The sequence below is a fragment of the Onychomys torridus genome, chromosome 5 (assembly GCF_903995425.1).
Source record: "Onychomys torridus chromosome 5, mOncTor1.1, whole genome shotgun sequence".
NCBI classification, from domain to species: domain Eukaryota; kingdom Metazoa; phylum Chordata; class Mammalia; order Rodentia; family Cricetidae; genus Onychomys; species Onychomys torridus.
The window spans coordinates 129,486,271-129,502,998 of NC_050447.1; the positions used below are offsets into that span (position 1 = coordinate 129,486,271).

The 16,728-nt window shown below is 42.2% G+C and overlaps 1 protein-coding gene across 4 annotated transcripts; it reads left to right on the forward strand.

Moving 5' to 3' along the window:
• The first annotated feature begins 946 nt into the window (after positions 1–946).
• Positions 947–15,453, forward strand: LOC118583407 (F-box/LRR-repeat protein 21). 4 transcript variants are annotated; one of them, XM_036186719.1, is made up of 7 exons: positions 947–1,239; positions 3,131–3,261; positions 4,321–4,687; positions 5,103–5,225; positions 10,278–10,449; positions 13,603–13,736; positions 13,852–13,976. In XM_036186719.1, exons 3-7 carry the CDS (start codon positions 4,322–4,324, stop codon positions 13,915–13,917), a joined length of 861 nt encoding a protein of 286 aa, XP_036042612.1. In that variant the 5' UTR covers positions 947–1,239; positions 3,131–3,261; position 4,321; the 3' UTR covers positions 13,918–13,976. The 4 variants fall into 4 exon arrangements, with proteins under 4 accessions (XP_036042612.1, XP_036042609.1, XP_036042610.1 ...); XM_036186716.1 differs by having other exon boundaries at positions 13,603–15,453; XM_036186717.1 differs by having other exon boundaries at positions 947–1,083; positions 13,603–15,453.
• The last annotated feature ends 1,275 nt before the right edge of the window (positions 15,454–16,728 follow it).

Below are 16,728 nucleotides of genomic sequence, written 5' to 3' on the forward strand. Positions count from 1 at the left end.
TTCATTTCCTTGTCTGCCATGCTGGTTCCAAAGGCAACAAAACCTAGGGTATGTGCAATTTATGTTTGTCGGTTATTCGGTTTTAGCTGGTCATTAACAAATGAGTATGCGAGGGACTATATGTTGATATAAAACCATGTCCTGATGTAATAAGGAAAAGGGAAAGTTCCAGAAAGCTGTGCATGGCTTGATCTCCTATTTTGAAACAATTTTTAAGATAAGCTTTAAAATCCGTAGCTCACTGTTCTTTGTTTTCGTACTGGCAGGCTGGCAGCGCATAGGTGACCTTCGGCAGTCCTGGCCTGCAGCTGCCGGACCCAAGGGGCTATCATTGCAGCTTCTTACCAAGGTTCCTCCAGGATCTGCATGCTGGTAGTAGTGGGGTGGTCTTCAAGTTAAAACCTGGAACTGCTAGTTTTGGGCAAGCCGTCAGTTATTTAACCAAATACTAAGCATCCCTCTTGCTACTTAAGGAGCACTCACATGGTGAGCCTGGTACCACCAAGAGATTTCTAGGGGCCTGTCAATCTGCATCTGCTAGATGAGGCCCTAGGTCCAACGGGGCGGGGCGGGGGGGGGGGGAGGCTGCCTAGGGTCAAAGCTTCCAGGGACTTCCATCAATGGGCGGGGCATTTCCCCAAGGGGCGGGGCGTGGACGGACGTCAGGGTCTACCTCTGGGTGAATTCTGGATTTAAGCCTACGGGATAGGGGCGGGACGCGATTGACAGGGGCGGGGCATCTCTGAGGGGCAGGCTTTGAGGGGCGGGGTGTGGGCGGGCACAAGGCATAACAGCTGCTGGGGATGGAGCGATGCTGCCCGGGGGCGGGGATTACAGGCCGGGAGGGCGGGGCGTGGACGGGTACAAGGACCTGTGGCAAAGCATGCCCTGGACACTAGCAAACTGGATGGGGCGGGGCTTCCTGGAGGGGCGTGACGTAGGCGGGGCCTGGCCTGTAGGACCATTCTGTCCATCACAGCCCACAGCTTTAGGCGGCCCGGAGCGCGCCTACCTGAGAAGCGAGCTGCTGGGGTTCGGGAAGCAGAGTCCTGGGCTGGCTGCAGCTCAGGCGTACGTTCTGAGGTAACGTTTTTTGGAGCAGCCCCGGGGAGCCGATGGGCCGGGCCGGGCCGGGACGAGCCGCAGAACCGAACCGGCTCGGAACAAAGCCTTCGGAGCAGAGCCGAGCCGAGCCGCCCTCCCAGGGCTTCTTCATCCTTCTGGTCGTTTTGCAGCTAGGTCTGTAGAGGGTTATTTGGCTGCCGTAAGGCTGTTCCCAAGCCCGGTTTCTCTGGGCAGTTAGAATGTAAGATAAATTGCACCGTGCAGCTTTAGAGCGGTGCATTTACACTGTCATTTGTATTCATTTTTAGACTCTAAACTCTGCCCTGGGTTGGCGTCGTCTTTCCAGTCCAGTCTGGAAGCAGAGGCTGCAGGAAGATAGAGCAGGCTGCTAGGTGCCCAACTCCCTAAGGGATTCTAAGGGATGGTCCAGGTCAAGTTCTGTGCCACCTTTCAGGCATCCTCGAATCTCAAAGGGTGTTTTCAATCCAAGAACAGTTTTGCAAACTTTAGTCTTCAGATACTGTACTTAAAAATGAATGTATCTTTTCAACTAGGAAATTTCCTTCATAAGTAAATATATCCCAGTACTGCACAGAAGTTTGAACCGTGCTGAAAGATTTATACAGCTTATGAACAAAATTTATTGAAACACCTTAAATTTTCATGCTATCTCTCCACAGATATTAAGTAAAATGTGACTTTTCAGAGTCGTTTACTGCCTGATATGGAACCTTAGTATAGCTTCCAGTGTAACGTCTGGCAAGTACTATGATATTTCCACAAGCTAGTTTTTCATTTGGGCAGAAAATAGTTTTAGTATTAATAATTTACTAATAAAATCGCTTAATATGTATAATTATGTATGAATAACCTAAGCATCAATTATTATATGCCCTAATGATGCTTTTGTGGTGTTTTCCAAGATTGAAAGTGAGGGCAAATGGATGCTGGTGAGTACCCCATGGCAGCAATTGCTTCATTTCAGTGGTTCACCGTGATCTATAACTTGGAAGTCATCTTTCCCTACGAGAGTCTTGACAAAGAAGTGATCCATTTCTTTAATGTAAAAATAAATGATCAGGCTTTTTTTTAAATGGCCCCATGTATTTAAGGTAGAATTTTTATATAAAATTTTTACAAGAAAACATTTTTAATAGGAATACAATATGACCAATTTGCATTCCATATTCATAAATCATTTAATGTAGCTCATATTATTTAACTAAGAATGAATAAATGATCAAAAAAGTATTTCCAAGTAATACAAATCAATTTATCTTACATTCTAAAACATACTGACACACATAGCTGCAAAGTTGTGCTATATGAAGTTTATGATTGAAAGGGTAGAGATGTATGCTTTACTTATGTGAGGAGAAGGAAAATGAACTTGTATTTTACTAAATTATTGGTATTAATATAATATTACTTTTTAAGAAGTTTATTTACTTATATTGGTATTTTGCCTGCATTTATGTCTATGTACCATGTGTGTACCTGATACATGTGTTGGTGCTGGGAATTGAACTTGGGTCCTCTGTAAGAGCAGCAAGTGCTATAACCACTGAACCATCTTTCCCTCTCCTAATAACATTAATTCTTTATGATGATTCAGTAAGCTGGTAATTTAATGAATTGAGCAAATTGAACAATTTCTTGTTATGTACATTTAAGCTTAGTGTATAACACAGTCGCTCTGTGTAGAAACTGAGGCAGCATACAAAACCCGGCATTTGGAGAAGTCTTTGTCCTCGCTTTGTCTTCTAGTGAAGTTTTGTATTGGCTATAGCCTTCCTTTTTATTTATTCGTTTATTTTTTCTGAGACAGGGTTTCTCTGTAGCTTTGGAGCCTGTCCTGGAACTCACTCTGTAGCCCAGGCTGGCCTCGAACTCACAGAGATCGCCTGCCTCTGCCTCCCGAGTGCTGGGATTGCTTGCAGGTTCAGTCAGACGGAGATGCATAGAGTAGCTCTTTCTCTGACACTTGAGTTACAAGGGCTTTTGTTTTCCATTCCGGTTCCCAAGCTCTAAAAATGACTTCATGTTTTTGTTTTTGTTTTTTCAGTTATTTTATAGGTCAGTCCTGCTTCTGGGATCCTACCTTGTGTTGTGGTTAAGAAATGTTACACATCACTCAGACTGGATCACATGACAATTGTACCTACATTGTAAATAAATATTCCAGTAGATTTGAAGGTATGTTCAAATCTGATGCAAAATTTGTGTATACGTTCCTAACACTGATGGGTGAAAGAAAGGTTAAGTTGGTAATCAGAGTTAAGTTCAGACCCATTTTTATCAATATAAAGAGTCTCAAATAATAGTATATTTAATACTTTAGATTCTTACATAAAACATGCAGAGAATATTACAGATAATTCCATATTTGTGTTGGTATATCTGGGCTTCAGATGTCAGCACTTTGTAGTGTCCCAAGTAGTTAACACCCGGGAATTCTTTCTGGGGAGAAAAACGTTCATTCTCATGGTCTTTATACTGACCAGAGAAGAGCAGATGCAGATGTGGACTCATGTAACAACTCTGTCTCTGCTGTGTCCACATGTCCAGAATTCTTATGTCCAAGCTGTCACCTGAAATTCACTGCAATTATTTGGTTTTCTCTTAGAATTGTGACTTGACTTACAGAATGAAAATAGTTTAGAAAAATACAAGTTAGTATAGCAGCACTTCTTAAGTATGCACGATATACCGATACATAAAGTGGTCTAATCCTCAGAGCAGCTTTATGAGTGCTCTGATCCCTGCTTTACGGATGAGAAGCCACGTTTAGAGTCACATGGTTAGTGCATGGCATAGCTCAGTTGAACTGTCTCCCAGATCTCCCAGGAGTCTAGCAGAATTTCAGTGTGTGGTGTTTCCTTTGTAGGAGACAGTAAGATACAGGCCTTCACCATGGGGAAAACATAATGGGGATTATGCTACTTTGAATGCTTCTTCTTAGAGGCCCCCAGCCACTTCTTCATACACGAAGTCAGTCACGGGCAGTTCTCTTTTTCTCTGTCACTCATCTTGCTGCACCTCACTCGTATCATTTACCATTGTGTTCAGCCGTTGCTCATGGTATTGAGAGCGGGTTTGCACAGTGTAGCACTCTTCAGTGCACGGAAGCGGAAGGTTACTGTTAAAAGTGTGTTAGTTGGATTATTGTCCATTTCTAATATTATTCTGTACAGTGAGAGTAGATACTTGTGGAATGACGAAGAAGAAACCAACAACATTTTCTGATACTTACAGAATGAAGAGGAATAATTTCTCTGCTGTGAATAAAGTTGTCCAGACTCCACCTGTAGTGAAGCAGCCCAAACGTGGGCTCTGCCCTTCTCTCACCCAGACTCACGTGCTCTCTGTTCTTCTAGACTGGGGGACTTTACCTCACCATGTGATATTACAAATTTTCCAGTATCTACCTTTAATAGACCGAGCCCGCGCATCTTCTGTGTGTAGGAGATGGAATGAAGTATTTCACATTCCTGACCTCTGGAGAAAGTTTGAATTTGAGCTGAACCAATCAGCCACTTCCTATTTTAAGTCCACTCATCCTGATCTCATTCAGCAGATCATCAAAAGGCATGCTGCACATCTGCAGTATGTCAGCTTTAAGGTAGGAACAGCTTACATTGCTAAGATCCTTTTGTGTGTTTGGATCCTTACTTTGAGGCACTTGGTAACTACTCGGGATTTTTATCCCACAATGCTTTCTGATTGTTCTATAGTTATTGCACAGACTAAAGAAGGTCGACTGTAATTGAATGACTTAAAGTTCAGTTTTCTCATTTGGCTGTTATTATTAATACCCAGGTAACTATAAAGACCTGAAATTATGAAGCACTGCAAAGTTACTTTGCCATGTTTCTGTTTCTCCCTTTGTGAGCTCAGACATTTCATATAAAAATAATTGTTTATATTGATGAAAGGGATCAACAAAACTTGGTTATTGAATTCCATTAAATAATTGCATTTCCAGTGGTTCTGATGAGTTGCCTTCAGGAAATTCAGATTAAAAATTGTCTTTATAGGTTGATAGTAGTACTGAGTCAGCAGAAGCTGCCTGTGATATTCTTTCTCAGCTGGTAAATTGTTCTATCCAGACCTTGGGATTGATTTCAACAGCCAAACCAAGTTTTATGAATGTGCCAAAGGTAAGACCACTATACCTTTTGTGAGATATGATAAACTTATTTTAAAATGATGTTTATATTCATGTGTGTGCAGGTGCGCATATGTGTGCATGCATGTGACTGTCAGAGGACAGGTGTTCCCCCCCAACCCCCAGAAACACCACCTACCTCCTTTAAGACTGAGTTTCTCATTGGCTTAAAGTTCACTAATTAGGCTAGAGCGGCTGGCCAAGTGGCCCCAGGGGTCTGCCTGTCAGCTAGCAACTGGTACTGGATGATCAGAGAGATGGAGTTTCCTCAGAGTCCACAGCATTGTCTGCTGCAGGCCTCACCTGAGTGTCCTCAGCTACTCAGCGACACCTTCCCAAACTGTCACTCTCCATCCTATTGTCTTAGCTTCTTGCCCCATTGCTGTGAGAAAATACTCTGTCAAAAGCGGTGTAAGGGGAAACGGCCTGCCCTGGCAGTCCAGGGCACAGTCCATCCTGGTCAGGAAGCCCAGGAGCAGGAGCTTGACCTGGGTCACTACTCCGGGATTTTCATCCCACAGTGCTTTCTGATTGGTCTCTAGTTATTGCACAGACTGAAATAGAGAAGGTTGACTGTAAGTGTCCTTCTGGTCACATGGCATCCATCGTCAGGCAGCGGAGAGTGCTGAGTGCGTCCATTCCCCATTCATATAGTGCAGGATCCCAAACAGGAAAAATGCTGTCCACAGCCAGCCAGTCCTCTCCCCTTAGTTAACATCATCAGGGGGACTCTGGGACAGTGAGGTGGCTCAGGGGTGAAGGTGCTTCACACCAAGTCTAAGAATCTGAATTTGATCCCCAGAACTTATGTGGTGGCAGGAGAGAACCAATTCCTGCAATTTGTCCTTTGACGCCCACATATGGGCAATAGCATGAGCACATGCACGAACATACACAAATAAGTAATTAATAAGTAATAAGATAACCCCCAAAGGCTCCAGGGTGATTCGAGTCTGTCAAGTTGATAGCTAACTTTAAACGTAACACCACACTGTTTTTCCTTCTCTACGTCACTTCTTAGTACTCACAGCCATCTTCATGATTAATGTAGCCTGTTTATTGTCTTTTCCTCACACTCAGACTAACTCTTTGAAGGATGGAGACTATCCATTTTGTTTACCACAAGAAACTCAGGTTAAATAGTATTTGGTTTGTAACAAGCACTTCTTTCTGGCTGTTGAAAATCACCTCATGGAGACCTCCCACGGTAGAGGGTCAGGATAACAGTATCTTCACTCCTGTAAACTGGGTCATGGCTCTCTTAGCCAGGCTTTCTGCTAGCTTGTTATCTTTTTAGGAGATAGACTGGAAAAAAATTGGGTCATTTGGGGATTTAGAATAATATAAGTAATCAGATGAAAACTGACTAGTGCTAAATAGTTACTTCCTTGTTTATAAACCATAGGCTCAGACAGACCTGATGAGTCTTAGGTTCTAAAGCTAAGGCTAGCAGTGCCCATCAGCCTTCAAGGCCAGCATCTGGGTTTGCTGATGTGGTTACCCAGCAGATGCCAGGCAGTAGGTAGCCTGCTCTGTCTCGGTGAACTCTGTGACCTCCAGGCAGCTTGAGAAGCTCTCCAGGACCTGTCTTGTTTTTCCTACTTATAAACCAGTGGAAAAACTAGACAAAATTATGGGAATTTGAACATAAAGACTACAGTGAATGTGATTGTGATGAAGCCTGTGCTGTGCTGCTTCAGTGCCCTTCAAGACCAAAACAATTCATTCAGAGTCAATCAAAGAGAAACAAATCACCTTTCTAGCTCTTGAAAAAGAGATACGGTTCTATAATAATTAGTACTATAATAATTTTTTACTATGCAAAAACCACTTTTAATTAGTGTAAGGCAACATGTTTACACATTTATAACCAATGTAGTCATCCTAACAGGACAAGTAGAACCTTTAACACAACCAAGATTGAGTCTGTGGAAGGAAACTTTCCACATTTTCTGACTTTGTCAGAAATAGTGAATCTGAAAATGTGTGGAATTCTGCCTATGTTGAGGGCAAATTATTAATAAGCTTTTATCTTATAATTCTTCAAAATGTAACTATTTTATTTACTTTGCTTAAATCTGCTAGAAAAATGCATCCTTCATTCATCCTTTTCACAAATATTTATTGACGACTATGTGCCAGGTACTATCTTAAGTCTGAAACTATGGAAGCAAATGAAATAGGGGAAATGTATTTTTCCTAGCAAGAGGTAGGAAGAACCCTAAGAATTCTAAGCTTGGAGGGCTATACAGTTCTGCCTCAAATCCTCAGCTGCATTGTTGCAGGGGTGGAGCCAACAGAGAGCATGCAAAAGGAAAGCACATGGCTGTGAGCCATGCAGACTTCTGTGAGCATTGGTGACTGTTTCGTGCAGCTCACATGTCATCCAATGTTGTTCTTCAGATGTGCTCAAACCTTTAATAATGGAGACAATTTATTCTTCACTCTGGAAACATAGATAAACAGACTCTGCATTGAACTTGGCTGGTAGTCCATAGTTAGCTAATCTTTATTCTAGAAAATAAATAAATTATATCCTTTTCATACTAGATATCAATTTTTTTTTTTTTGTTTTTCGAGACAGGGTTTCTCTGTGTAGCTTTGCCTTTCCTGGAATTCCCTCTGTAGTCCAGGCTAGCCTTGAACTCACAGAGATCCACCTGCCTCTGCCTCCCGAGTGCTGGGATTAAAGGTGTGTGCCACCACCTCCAGGCTAGACATCAAATTCTTAGGGTGAAAATAGCTAAGCCATCCTTTACAAGATATTTGGAATTTCTTTCTGTCTCATCATTTCATTTCTAGTTGTGCTTTGTAACTTTTTGTTATAGGAATGGATATGCACATTAAGAAAGTCTATATTGCCTGGCAGTGGCAGTGCACACCTTTAATCCCAGCACTTGGGAGGCAGAGGCAGGTGGATCTCTGTGAACTCAAGGACAGCCTGGTCTACAGAGTGAGTTTCCAGGACAACCAGACAACAGAGAAACCCTGTTTTGAAAACAAACAAACAAACAAATAAACCCAAACAAAGTCTACAGCACAAACAAATTAGTTTCCCCCCAGAGATGCAAGGTTGGTTTTGCATATGTATATCATTCAATGTAATGTAACACATAAATAGGTTTACAAATGGAAATCACATGATCATCTCACTAGACACACAAGAGAACTTTAACAGATTTAAACACCCCAACATTTCTTTAAAATTCGATAAGTGTGTCCACTCTAGCCACTGTTATTCAACGTAAAGCATGTGATCTTAGCTAGAGCACTAAAGTTAGAGAAATAAATAAAAGGGATGCAGATAGGAAAGGAAGAACAATTGTTCATACTTGCAGACATGATTCTATATGTACAAGATGCTTAAAAGTTCACCAGAGAACCTTAATGTTCAGCAGAGTAACAAAGAGCAAAATCACCATGGAAAAGTCAATAGCCTTTCTATGTATTAATAATGAGAAGAAATCAAGAAGAAAATCCTGTTTATGATCCCCCCAAAACTCAGAATCAAACCTAACTTGGGAGCAAGATGGTAGGAGAGCTGTTCAATGGAGACCTTAAGACTCCAAAGAAGGAAACTTAAGAAGATACTGGAAGATGGAGAAACCAAAGTGGTTTTCAGATTCAACAGTGTCCATCAAAACTGTGACATTCTTCACAGAAACAGAGAAAAGCACTCTTGTTTATACAGAAGCTTGAATGAACCCTCCTTGACATAGCAGTTCTAATCAGAAAGCAGTGTGGGAGTACAAAATCTGGTCACAAAAACAGACACACAAGCGGGGTTATAGAGCTCAAACAGGTGCAGTCGCCTGGCCTTCTATACAAGCATTGGAAAAAATACAGCATCTTCAGCAAATGATGGCTAGAAAACTGGATATCCACATGTAGAAGAATGAAACTAGATCCTTATCTCCTGTGAAGGTTGTTTGTTTGTTTGTTTTTGGTTTTTGGAGACAAAGTTTCTCTGTATAATATCTGGCTGTCCTAGAAGTCACTCTGTAGACCAGGCTGGCCTTGAACTCACAGAGATCCACCTGCCTCTGCCTCGAGTGCTGGGATTAAAGGTGTGTACCACCACTGCCTGATCCTTATCTCTTACCCTGTACAGGAATGATTGGAATAGAATGTAAGACCTAAAGCTGAATTCAAATAGCTCCAGCCACCTAATCCCCTACAAAAGGCAAGAATGCACATTAAAATAATTACTATATGGTCCAGTTATGCTACTGGTAAACTACCTGGAGTATAGTCTAAGTCAGCTACACAGAGGTGCATGCACAACCATGTTTATTGATTTACTGTCCCGAATAGCTAAGAAGTAGAACCAGCCTAGATGTCCATCAACAGACACATGTACATACACAGTAGAATTTTTTTTTAACCTTGAAGAAATGATGGTATTTTCAGGAAAATGTATGGAAGTGGAGATCATTATGTTAACCTAAGTAAATCAGACTCAGGAAAACAGATAATGTATGTTTTCTCTCATACACAGACTCTATGTGTGTCCAGAGTGTGTGTGTGTGTGTGTGTGTGTGTGTGTGTGTGATCATGAAAACAGAAAGGGAACCATGAAAGAGAGGGAAGGGGAGACACACACACACACACACACACACACACACACACACACACACACAGGGAGAGGGAGAGAGAGAGAGAGAGAGAGAGAGAGAGAGAGAGAGAGAGAGAGAGAGATGGAATACACATGAAGAGCAGGAGTAGTATTGCAGGGCCTGAGGGACCAGAGGCAGATGAGCCAGGTTAGGGGATGGCAGAGCAGGGGATGGATGAGAAGAAAGCACAAAGACATATGTGCATGAAAATGCTGTAATGAAACCCATACTTCATATACTAACTTGAAATTTTATTTTAAAAGGAAATAGGAATGTCTTCTACTGGCTAGTGACAGCATGAAAATATAATATATTCATTGTCTTTACTGAACTTTTAGCATTTAACAATTTGTTTTTTTAATGCTACTTAATTGCAACTATGAGTTTTAAATGCTATTTTCGTAACTTTTTTCTTATTGCCATGCAAGTCTCACTTTGTGTCAGCGCTTACAGTTGTGTTTGTCAACTCAAAATCGTTATCATCAATTAAAATCGAAGATACACCAGTGGACGACCCCTCACTGAAGATCCTCGTGGCCAACAACAGTGACACTCTGCGGCTCCTGAAAATGAGTAGCTGTCCTCATGTTTCGTCTGATGGTAGGTTGTGTTTTTTATATAAGTTGATTGATGGTTATTATTATAGTAACAATAGATTACTCACTGAAGTACATGCCTCTGGAACATAATTTATTAATTTTATTCAAAAGCAATCTTAATCTTCAAATTAGATGTAAGCCGCTTCTTCTGAGAATGTTTTTTCCTTGGATATGTGTTAGTCTTCTAAATTAGTGACCTGTTTTGGCAGTTTCATGCACAGATAGACTGTACTTTAATCACATTCACCCATGACCGTCTGTTGTTCCTCCCCTGCCAGAGCCCTCTTCTCCACAGCTAGCTCCCTGTTGAATTAATTTCGTTTCCGTTTTTGACCTACTGGGTTTAATGGGATTACTTTCGTGAGCTTGGGTTAGGATTATTTTTTGGCACAAGGGCAGTTTACCAGTGGCAGTACCACTGAAGAAAGTCTTCTCCCCTGCCACAATCAACAGAAAATAGCTCCTCACAGAGGGGTGGGACGTCATGAACCCCTCCCGAACCCGTGATGTGATCTGTTGCTGGGGAACCTCAGCTGCTGTGAGCTCATGAGTGCAGCAACAGTGTCGTGTCCAGAAGACCACGGTCCACAGAATGCTTTCCTGTCCTCTGCCTCCTGCGCTGTGTCACTTGTCTCCTCTACAGGATTTCCCACGTCTCACTTTCGGGTTGTGTTAATCTCTTTTACCAGTTAAGGTCTCTGCAGTAACCGCTGTCCACTACAAAATGGGCCTTCTCTGACTACGGCTAAGCAGTGCTAACCCATGAGCATAAGACAGGTATTTAGAGGTCGCTTTGGTGGGCATAGCATGCCTCTTTAGCAGGATGACCGTAGAAGCTTCTGTGTCAGGTCCTGTGGCCTTCCCAATCGTGGGCCCTTGACCAGGTTTGCAGTACCGAGCATGGATTCTCTTCTGTGAAGTGGTCCTCAAATTCAGTTAGAAAGTGTTACTCCCGTAACAGAGGGGCCGTCTTTGCACCAGTGGAGGTTGGTGGCACACAGGATTCATAGCTGTAGATCCTTTTCTCCCCCGGCAGCCTTCAGAGCACTGAAGCGTTATGAAAGCTAGCCTGCAGGAAATTTCCAGCTCACTTTCAGCTTGATTGCCTACATCCTGCAGCCAGAGCTTGTGTCCATCATCTAGTGTCCTTTTCACTTTCTTTCTTGAATGTTTTGAAGTTCTCACTGTCAGTGTATCTCACTTCCCTGGCTTGGTTTATTCCAAGGTGTGCATGTGGGGTGGGGGCAACTGTGAATGGATTCTTTTCCTGATTTCTTCCTCAGCACACGTGTTATTGGTATGTAGAAAATGCAGTGATTTTTGTATGTTTCTTTTGTATTCTGCCACTTTTATCAGTGTTCATCAGCTCTACAGGTTTTCTGGAAGAGTCTTATGTACAGACTGCATATGTATGTGATCTGCAAGTACTTGACTTCCTTCCCTGTTGTCTTAGGTTCTACTGCTGTGATAAAACACTATGACCAAAAGCAACTTGCGGAAGAAAGCATTTATTTCATCTTCTAGCTTGTAGTCCATCATCCTAAGAAGTCAGGGCAGGAACCTGGAGGCAGGAAGGGATACAGAGGCCACAAAGAAAGAGGCATGCTGCTTATTGGCTGCCTTCCTATGGCTTGCTAGGCCTGCTTTTTAATACATCCCAGGACCACCTGCCAAAGGGTAACGTCACCCACAATAGGCTTGACATTCTGATATCAATCAGTAATTAAGAAAATTCACCACAGGCTTCCTCACAGGCGTATCAGGTGGGGCATTTTCTCAACTAAGACCCCCTCTTCCCAGATGACTCCAGCTTGGGTCAAGTTGACATAAAACAGCCAGCTCACTTATTTATATTTCTTTTATTTGCTTCTCTTGGCTTGGCATCCTAAGGCTTCTATTACTATGGTTCATTCCTATTTTAGTCAGAATGCTTTGGGATTTTTTTCCCATTCATATAATGTTGGCTTTAGGTTTATTATAGATAGCCTTTATTAAGTTGAGATGCATTTCTTCTGTTCCCAGTTTCTTCAGAGCTTTTATCATGAAGGAATGTGGCATTTTGTCACAACACTTTTCTGCTTCTGTTGAGAAAGTCATGTGATTTCTGTCTTTAAGACCATTTATGTGATGTCTTACATTTATTGATTTGCGCATGTTGACCCTTCCTTGCAGCTGTAGAATAAAGCCAACTTGATCATGCTGAATGACCTCTTTGATGAGTTCCTATATTTGGTTTGCAACCATTTTTAAAGAAAGAGAGAGAGAGAGAGAGAGAGAGAGAGAGAGAGAATTTAAATATAAATTTGAGTATGTTAGAAAGTGTGAAATTTATCTTTCAGAATCTGCCTAGTAATCTATAGTTGATTCATTTTGCTAAAAATGTCACAATTTCATTTTTTTCCTTTATTATATTTGTGTTTTAATTTTACATATCAGCCATGGGTTCCCTGTCCTCACCCCTCCCGCCCCTGCCCCCACCTTCCCCCTAGCCCCTCCCCTCCATTCCCATCTCCTCCAGGGCCAAGACTCCCCTGGGGATTCATTTAAACCTGGTGGATTCAGTACAGGCAGGTCCTGTCCCTCCTTCCAGGCTGAGCACAGTGTCCCTGTGTAAGCCCCAGGATCCAAACAGCCAGATCATGCACTAAGGACAGGTTCCGGTCCCACTGCCTGGGTGCCTCCCAAATTATCCAATTTCATTCTTATGACTCAGTAGAAATCTTTGTGTCTGTGGAGCACGTTTTCTTCACCCACTCATCTGTTAGTGGGCACCCAGGCGCTTTCCCCACTTCGGCTGGTGTGAATAGTGCCTCAACCAACATGGTTGCCCAAGCATGTCTGCTGTGCTGAACTCGCCTTCTGGGAGTCCCTAAGCTGGGTGGAGCAAGTCTTACAGTAGCAGCTCTGGTTTGAGTTCTTTAGGAACCTCCACACTGATTTCCATAGTGGCTGCACATCCCTCCCCTCAGCAGTGTGTAAGAGTTTGGGGACAAGTTCAATTAATCTGCACATGTATAATGATATATGTTAGCGGCCATTTTCTCAATTATCATTAGTTATCTGTTGTAGTAAACTAACTAATAGAAAATTTAAATTTACAAAATTTAGTATCAGTGTGATTCTTTGTTGTTAAGGATTTCTCCCATCCCCACAGGAATCCTCTGTGTGGCTGACCACTGTCAGGGTCTCAAAGAGCTGGCGTTGAATTACTACATTCTGAGTGATGAGCTCCTCCTTGCGCTATCGAGCGAGACTCACGTGAACCTTGAACATCTCCGGATAGATGTTGTAAGTGAAAATCCTGGACAGGTCAAGTTTCACTCTATTAAAAAACACAGTTGGGACGCTCTGATTAAACATTCTCCGGGAGTTAACATTGTCATGTACTTCTTTTTGTATGAAGAAGAGTTTGAGACGTTCTTCAGAGAAGAAACCCCTGTCACTCATCTTTACTTCGGGCGTTCAGTAAGCAGAACCATTTTAGGCCGAATAGGTCTTCACTGCCCACGGCTCATTGAGTTAGTGGTGTGTGCAAACGGCCTTCAGCCCCTGGACAGGGAACTCATCTGCATTGCCAAGCACTGTAAAAACCTAACAGCCTTGGGCCTGAGTGAGTGTGAAGTCAGCTGTAGTGCATTCATTGAGTTTGTAAGACTCTGCGGCAGAAGGCTCACCCAGCTGTCTATCATGGAGGAGGTTCTGGTCCCTGATGACAATTTTACCCCAGACGAAGTTCATGCTGAAGTCTCTAAGCACCTGGGAAGAGTATGGTTCCCAGATGTGATGCCTATCTGGTAACCAGCTAGCAAAGGTTCCGAATTCTCTGTTAGTAAATTAGCTGTTGTCTGTCTATGCAAATGTAAAGTTTGAAATGAGCTGCTGAACTATTTCAGCTTAAATATTTACTGTTTGCCAACTGTCTTAATTGGTTGATGCAGAATCATTTGAAAACAATATAACAAATTTGAATAGCTGGAAATCTTTGTCAGTAGGACACAGACACTATGTGTTAATTAAATGGTTGATAGAGTAGATTACAGATATCTTAAGATTTAGATAGACTTAGACTTCTCAATCTTCTTTGGAGGCATATTTTAGCTTACTAAGAAATTTATATAATTAATATATAATTATAATTTGCAGTATTAGATGCCTTTAAGTTATGTATTTTTATGTTACAACCTCATGTTATTTTATTTTAATTTCATCTCTTTCATTTTGGTACCAATACATGTGTTACAAAATATATACTGTTAAAAATCAAGGTACCATAATAGAGGTGTTTGTCATTGTACTTACAAAATTTTTAGCATCTTGTGATTCAGTAAACAACTTTGATTTCTACAGTACTTTAAATTCATTTTTAGATTAACTTGGAAGGTAGTTGGCATTACATTAAAATCCAGTAATACTAATTCATTTCATTAAAGAAAAAGCAAATAGAAGATACTGTGATTATTAATTGAATACAAGGTGTGGTGAAGAGGTAAGTTTTGCAGAATGTGTTTGGAAATCAGTGTTTACTAGCCTGCTGCTGTTGATCTGGGACTGTGCCATGTCCTTTGCACATGTGACCTGTCATTTCATTAGTAACACTGGTGACATCCTTCACCAGCTTACCCTTAGGATGAAGATGTAATCTTAGAAGTTGCCTGGGTGCTCGGCTTCATTTCCAGCCACTGTGCCTGCCCTTTGCCCACTTCCCACCTTCTCTGTTTCTCCAACTGCCCTGCTCTCAGCCACTGCAAGGCATCTGTCCATCTGTCTACCTCCTCCCTCTGTGCTCCCTCAATCTTCCCCCTGTAGCACTTCCTGGGGGACGTTGTCCTCGATACTGTCCCAGCTCCTGAGTCAGACCCTTTGCTCATGTCCAGAGCAGACCCACTGCTGTGCTGTGTGTGATCTGCTTATCTCATTAGGACCTGTTTACTTCATTGTGCTGTAAACTCCACCAGGACAAGGTCACTGCTGTGTATGCACGTGCGTGCGTGCGTGTGTGTGTGTGTGTGTGTGTGTGTGTGTGTGTGTGTGTGTGTACAGTTACTATTAGAGGTCAGCTTTCAAAAAAAGAAACATGTTTATTATTTTCCACTTTCGAGTACTTTTCATTATCAAAATGCAAGTATCCTCACCTATTAAGCAATTAGGATGCACTGTAGTTTGTAAATAGTTTGGAAAATAGACTGTCCATACTCATACATTCTTATGGTGAGCTCTGTAAGACAGATGTCTTCATTCACTTGTGTGTTCCTTGATCTTAGAACTGTGTGCTGCAATAGTGTGTCCTGGGTAACAACAATAATAATTCTTGAAGACAGAGTTCTTAGCATTGCAGATCATATCATTTATACACATTAAGATACTGGAAAGGTGTGCCACAATTTAAAACTTGAAATCTAATCAGGGTAACAGCTCCTCAGGTGTAAGAAAAACGGCTTAACCATGATGGAGCTGGGCCAGGGCAATGGAAATCCTGGGTGGATAAGCCTGTGGCCGCACTTGCTGTTGCCTCAGTGACATAACGCTGTGCACAGCTGGATAGGAGGCTGGCAGAGTGCCAGTGGTGTGCACACCTGCATAGGGAGGTGACCGAGTGCCAGTGGTGTTTGCCCTAGAAGCTAAGGCAGCAGAACAGAGGAATTAGAGAAGAGCCACCAAGGGATGGTTCTCTCTACAGCCTGGTTGCACACTAAAGAAGACTGGCGTCTCTGAGAAGTAGGAGATGTTCTGGTCTGAGTAGAGCTTTTCAGTGGCTCCCATGGGAACCTCATGAAACAAACACCATAGTGAATCACAGCGATTTACATTTATTAATTTGTGCCCATCCCTCTGGTTGGTAACCTCCTGGGTTAGTGAAAGGAAAGGCAAAGTAAAGACAGCTGGGAACAATACAAGAAGGTACTGGTCTCTAATGCCTCCCTGATTGATGGAAGCATCTCTGTGTCCTTTCAAAGCCTGTGAGTTCCGCTCTACCTGGGATCGGACGACCTTGCTAGATGAGTGCATTTCTTATAAATGGGTCATAAACTTTAGCCTTTGAAAGCATTTTTGTCCTATTCGCATGCCTGTTCATGTTGAAATATTTGTGTTTGTTGGAGGATTCTGGGAACTTTGAGATAATTTTGTGAGCAGAAGCAAATGGAGAGAGTGGAGAGAAGGGTCCTTTCGTATGTCAAACAGAAGAAACAAACAAACAAACAAAACTGGATTGTCTCTTTTTCCCCTTTCCCTTCCCGTGATCCTTGCAGGCCTCCTTTGCTATTTGCACAGCATTAGGGGA

Bases quoted from the DNA above. Each gene is read 5' to 3' on its own strand.
- LOC118583407 (XM_036186716.1), top strand. From the start codon at position 4,322: ATGAAGAGGAATAATTTCTCTGCTGTGAATAAAGTTGTCCAGACTCCA. The intron at 4,688-5,102 runs GTAGGAACAGCT...TTGTCTTTATAG, and splicing joins TGCAGTATGTCAGCTTTAAG to GTTGATAGTAGTACTGAGTC. The intron at 10,450-13,602 runs GTAGGTTGTGTT...CCATCCCCACAG, and splicing joins TCCTCATGTTTCGTCTGATG to GAATCCTCTGTGTGGCTGAC.